The sequence below is a fragment of the Arvicanthis niloticus genome, chromosome 19, assembly GCF_011762505.2.
Source record: "Arvicanthis niloticus isolate mArvNil1 chromosome 19, mArvNil1.pat.X, whole genome shotgun sequence".
In the NCBI taxonomy this organism is placed as follows: domain Eukaryota; kingdom Metazoa; phylum Chordata; class Mammalia; order Rodentia; family Muridae; genus Arvicanthis; species Arvicanthis niloticus.
Genome location: NC_047676.1, coordinates 4,262,380 through 4,268,323, shown reverse-complemented (window position 1 = coordinate 4,268,323; position 5,944 = coordinate 4,262,380). Strand labels below are relative to the sequence as shown.

The 5,944-nt window shown below is 47.8% G+C and overlaps 1 protein-coding gene across 1 annotated transcript in view; it reads right to left on the bottom strand.

The window, feature by feature from the left end:
• The window catches only part of Ice1 (interactor of little elongation complex ELL subunit 1), a 44,467-nt gene extending 39,728 nt beyond the window's left edge, over positions 1–4,739 (bottom strand). The window contains exon 1 of the mRNA XM_034523334.2: positions 4,440–4,739. Within this exon, the coding sequence (XP_034379225.1) occupies positions 4,440–4,520 (81 nt within the window). The 5' untranslated portion in view covers positions 4,521–4,739. The remainder of the gene's footprint in view (positions 1–4,439) is intronic.
• Between the last annotated feature and the right edge of the window lie 1,205 nt (positions 4,740–5,944).

The window sequence follows — 5,944 nt, the reverse complement described above, 5'->3', positions numbered from 1 at the left end:
TAAATGTGTTAACCTGTGGCCACCAGCTCCACCTCGCTAACTGAAGCCCCACTCCCTGAGGACAGCAGTGAGAGGCAGAGAGACAAGGGCAACACTAGTGCACCACCCTCAAATTCCAAGATTACAAATCTAGGCTAAATGTCTTCAACAATGTAACAAATTTACTAATTTTCATTATAAAACTAATTCATTACTTTTATCCACATAAAAGCAAGTAAAAATGGTGTCTTTTGGGAAGATTGTACAGACAAGGCTGCTGGTTATCTTAATAGAACATTAGAGTTTTCTCTCTCAACACTGATCACATAAAACTCTGCCTTAGAGAAGCAAACGGGGGTGGGTGGGGATGTAAAACCACAAAACTTAACATCCTAGAGCACTGGTTCTCAACCTGTGGGTGGAGACCCCTTTGGGGGTCAAATGACCTGTTCACAGGGGCCACCTAAGATTATTGTAAAACATGGATTTTTAAATTACAATTCATAACAGTAGCAAAATTACTGCTATGAAGTAGCAAAGAAAATAATGTTATAGTTGGGGGGGGGGTCACCACAACATTAGGAACTGTTTTAAAGGATCACAGTATTAGGAAAGTTGAGAACCACTGTTCTAGAGAAAAATTATACCCTTCAGCTCCTTCTGCACTACTCCCAAGGCTTGTGTGCATGTCAATATCCTAGTATAGCCAGTAGAACATTGCAGGGTTCCTAATTGAACATTTTTTTCTCATCTTTCCATCCAGGTTTATTTATGTTGTGTGGAACTGAACTTCCTGAATAGTGAGATCAGCATATGAGAATACTGGAGGTAGAGGGCCCTCCGGGTCCTACTGACCCACATTAATGTGGGAAGGTGGGGTTAATTGTTCAACAGTTCTAGGGAAGGGAGGAGTGCTCTCTGTAGGTGTCTCACAACTTTTCTCTCCGCATTTCCTCTTTAAGCTTCTGGAGCTTCTTTCCGAGCTGAGGATCCTTTACATGAAATATTTCTGACCAGTTTCCCGAGGACCAGCTGCAGCTATTACATGCTGCTCAATGCTAATACCAAGTGCAGAGTCTCAAATGTTCCCCAAAAGGAAAGTGACTTCCAACAACCAATTCCTTGGCTTAATCTAAAACTGTGTAACTCAGTGCTTGCCTAATTTACATAGCACCAGCAGACTCAGGCGGCATTGGTTTTTGTGACTGCTGAGGTTCTAAAACCTGGGCTAAGATCAGGAACAAATTTCTACAACCAAGAGTGCTCTGTGAAACTATCAAAAGATACATAAGATGCTGGGAAGCACAGCTGCCTTTAGATACATTTCTGACCAGCAGATAAAAAGGCAACTGTATCCTCCACGCCAAAGAAAACAAGGGCCAGACCAACAGCAAGGTGTTCTGCAAGCCAAGGATTATTCAGTTCAGAACAGGAACCCGCTACACTAAAACTCCAAGTCAGAATGAAGGTCCAGCACCAGAGCAGGTTCAACTGTGGGAAATACTATGTGAACATCTTCTGCGGGAACCAGAAGTATCAGTGGCTCCTCCCAATAGTTCTCTCCTGAAGTTTAAGCTACACACAGCGAACATTTGCTGTGGTAATATCCAGACATCGTTCTCCCCCCAACAGGCCGGCGACCTGGTTTCTGCATAAGTATCCTTATCTATCCCTTTCATCCCTCCTCATTCCATGCTTTCTTCTTCAAGGGCCCAGACCCAGCTGCCAGACTCTCTTCAGAAGCTAGAGATTGTCAGAACTCAAGTGACTGAAAATACTACCTAACCCCTACCCCAGAAAAAGATTCTTACTATGAACTCCAAGCCCATAGAAACCTAAAATTAGCTTCCACTTCCTTGGAAGTACATTAGGACAATTCAAATATACTTCACAAACATCTGAAAGAACTTTTCCACCTCAGCTTCCTCTCCTTCTCCACCACACTTCATGTGGTTATTCAAAGGCTTGGTACCCTCCACATCCCGGACACGAGAACCATTCCAACACTTCACCTGGTTCTGCTTTTCACACTCAGGGCTTCTCCTGCTATCATTCTGTTCCCCACAGCTTTGATGAACACCTCGCTGTAAAGCTCACTAGGTCACATTAGTGAGATAATTTACCTTTTGTCAAGCAGCTCCCATTCATCGATTCATCTTGTGCCTTCCACCTGTGACTTTTAAGCTTTCACTACACACTTTGCTTTGGTGTTGTTAATGGACAAAAGCTTCCATCTCTCAACATACAGGATATAACCACAAAGCCTCCTAGGATGCTCTATCATCTGCTAGGGACCCATCTTCCCAGACTCATTTTGCAAATTAAAGATGTGTTCCAGAGACAGAACTCCATGGTATCTCTAGAACACTACTGCCTGCAAAACCTTTTCAGAAGCTACCCTCCTCTTGGTGGGAACACAGCCCTGGGGCTCTTTTACTCTTTCACACCTCAGTGGTAAGTGAGCAGGTGTGAACAACTTCCCAAAGCACAGTTATTTATGATCTTGCTTCTTAAGGAAGAAAGTTTACAGACCAGGTCTATAGGAACCTCTCCTCTACTCACTGTTCACCAAAGTGAAAGTGAGGCTTGGAGAAGAGAAAAGAAAAAAAAAAATGTCCTTGGGAAGTGAACGCAGTAGCTTCTGGGCCCCAGGTTATAATGCTGCCCACAGTGAAGATGGTAGGATACAAAAACGGGGGCAGAGTCAGGAGAACCAGCAAACGCACTGGATGCAGGCTGTCAAAGAAGGGAGACACCAGGATGGTCACCAGTTTCTGGCCTAAGCAACCTAAAGAACTCAATGGCACTGCTGTTTCAACAGGATAGGGACTCTTGGTGGGCAGTGTGTGGATGCAGCTCTCCAGAGAGCTAAGAAGCCCGGCTCACACAGCTGTTTGTGCAAATACCAACAGTGAGTGACTCACCACCTCATCCGGAGAAGCCCAAACCCATACAACGAGTGTGAGGACCTCGGCAAATCCTAAACCTTCAGTCTACCCCGGCCTCACGTGCCTTCATGGTCTTCACAAGTACACCAGGAAAGCAACTACTCCAGGCCTTGAGGCATCCACTGGGATGTCTGGCTCCAAAGAAGTCAACAGAATTCACTCTGCTACAATCTTGCTCAAATACGATTTTTCCAAAGATGACGAAATCCCAGCAGCCCCAGGCCTGGTCCTAACCCACTCTCCCCTCCTAATTTTGCCTCTGTTTGCTCCAAATACATTACTTCTAATGTAACTTTCCTCTTCTCTTTACATAGTTATAAACCAGCAGGGGGTCAAAAAAAATTGAGTGAATAGGCTCAAAACACAAATATGGTCCATTAAAGATGCTTGCCATTCAGAATTTTGAAAAGGGAGGGGAGGGTTATAAGATATGCCTACACAATGTGGCCTAGCTACAACACTGCTTGACTCTTTATCTTCTCTATAAGAGAGTGCCATCACATCTCCCATTTCCTATTCCCCAAACAACTAGAATATACGAATCGGCGCAGAGACATTGCACTTTACAATAAAAATCAAACTTCCACAGATCGATACCTGGTCTGCATCCCTTTTTATCTCACCAACCACGAGGCTTCCACAGGCTTTGCTCATCAAACATCAAGAAAACGTTCCACTTGTTAAAACCGATATCCAGAGCTGCTTTTCAACATTCACAACTCCCACTGTCTCAACAACACCTCGCCAGGACCTCAGACATCTTCCATTATTTTCTTCCCAACATCTAAAATCCTGTCGAGGCGTACTTGCGCACGTTCATCTTATCCGTGTCCAGTTGGTTTACCAGAATGTGAACAGTGCTTAGAACACTAAGCAGAAAGGCGATGAACTGAACCCGGGCAAGGGCGAGTTCCGTTTTGCCACTGACAACAATTGAACTGGAGTCTAAGACAGAAAGCTGTGAGAGTCTCCAAAACGGAGCACTGGGAGCTATTTCCATTGCATCTGTAAAACTCAGAACCCATCTGCAGCGATTCATTGTTAAGAACAGAGCATGCCAGTGTAACAAAGTACCGCGACCTACATATCTTTATTGGACTATTTTAATAAGACAACTAACATGCTACGTGACAAAAGCTAAGCCTGATGATATCTATATTAATAGATATATGTAAGCTGAAATGCACCTCCCAAATCTTGAAGTCTAGTAACGCGGGCACGCAACATAAAACATAAAACCCTTGCCTTCAAGCAACAAATAATTAGGAGTGCCAGGAGGCCTTCATCCCAGACAGGAAGATTCCCTCCGCGCTTACAGAGCGTCCACCCACCAACCCAACTTGGCCCTGCAAACCCTGAGTCGGGCAGGCGAGAAGGAGACCTGAAGAGCACGCTCGCTCTGTCCGCGGCCAGCATCGCAGAAGCTGAACCAATTCTGGCATCCGGGATTAGACAAAGCACCGGCACCCACCCCCAAAACAGCGCAAAAGGGTCGGCCACGGATCCTCGTACCTGCTGCAGGGAGGCGCAGCCCTGACACCGCGCGAGGTCGGCTGGCCCGGGCGCCGCCGGGTGCGTCTCGCCGGGCATCATGGTGCTGCAGCCCGACCTGCAGGGCGCGCGCTCAGGGGCCCGCTGCCTCGGCCCTGCTCCGCCGCCCGGGCCACCGCCAGCCTGGCCGCTTCCCGCCGGGCGCGGGCAGGTCCATGCGTGCGCCGAGGTCCCCGTGGAGCCGGCCTAAGGCTCAGACCAGCGAAACAGCCCAGGGCACTGAAGAGCGGCGCAGCCCGGAGGGCCCAAAGCGACGACAGCACACGAGGTCCCCGCCCCACCCGGCCCCGCCCCCATCATGGCTGCCCACCGACCTGCCTGATCAAAAAGCCAGCACGGAGCGGGACCGCACAAAAAGCAAAGCCCTAGGACACATCCTGGAAGAGATGGGCAAGAGCCGGGTTCTGTCTTCAAGAATATCTGTGCTCCCGTCAACTGCCTCATTACAGGCCCTATGTAGACGCCTAAATCCCTTCAGCCTCCAAGGGGCGGGGTTTTGAGACGTCATTGGCATGCCGACCGCCGAGGGAGGACCCAAGCCTGGGTCTGGAAAGTGCAAGCGCTACTTTCAGAGCTGTACTATTCTCCCAGTAGTCAAGCAGGGAGCGGGAAAAAAAACTACAATTCCCGAAGTGCCTCGCAGCAGCGGGGAGGGGGAACCCCTCCTAGGCCAACCTCCTGGGCTCCACGCTCTGCAGCTAATGTGTGGGGTGTGTCTGTACACAGCCAACCCGACAACCAACCACAGTCACGCTTATTCTGGAGAGGTGAAAAGGCGAAATCCTCATCCAGCTTTAAAAGCGACTTGAAATGAGGGCTTGAACTCTCGACCCCTAACCTTGTATCCAATATCCTAGGAAACTTTCTTTGTTGCCATCAGTATCTGTCTACTAGGAAGTTTCTGCCTGCTCCTCTTCTTCTGGTTACAAAGTCCCAATCTCTGAGATGTCCACAATAGTGTTACATTTATATTAAGAGGGCATCCAGACCCTGCAGTCCTGTCCTAAGTCTAGGGATGGAAAGTGCAACTCAAAACCCTCACACCCTGTTGCTTCTTTAAACTATCTTCTCTGATGCTGAAAGACTAGGTAGATACTCAGAAACAGCTGAATATCTTGTCATTGTTGTTTGCACCCATGGAAGACCGGCCTATAAGCTGACACAGTCTGTGTAGAAGGTGCAGGTTTTCTTAGAGGCTGGCGAACAGAATGTGGAAGGTTACAAGAAGAACTTGGGTTTGGGGGGCGGGGGGGGGGGGGGCGGTCAGAGCCAATCCCTGCTAACTAACAAGCTAGGCCTGGCCACCCAACCTCAACAGGCCAACTAAAGGACACAATTTATAGCTAAAAGCAGGAAAAATATATCCAAAGTGGTCACATTAGGAAGAAAAAAAGATCCAGTAACTACCCCACCCTGAGCCCTGACCCTAAGTCCATCTTCAGAATCATACCATGGGTTTAGGCTTA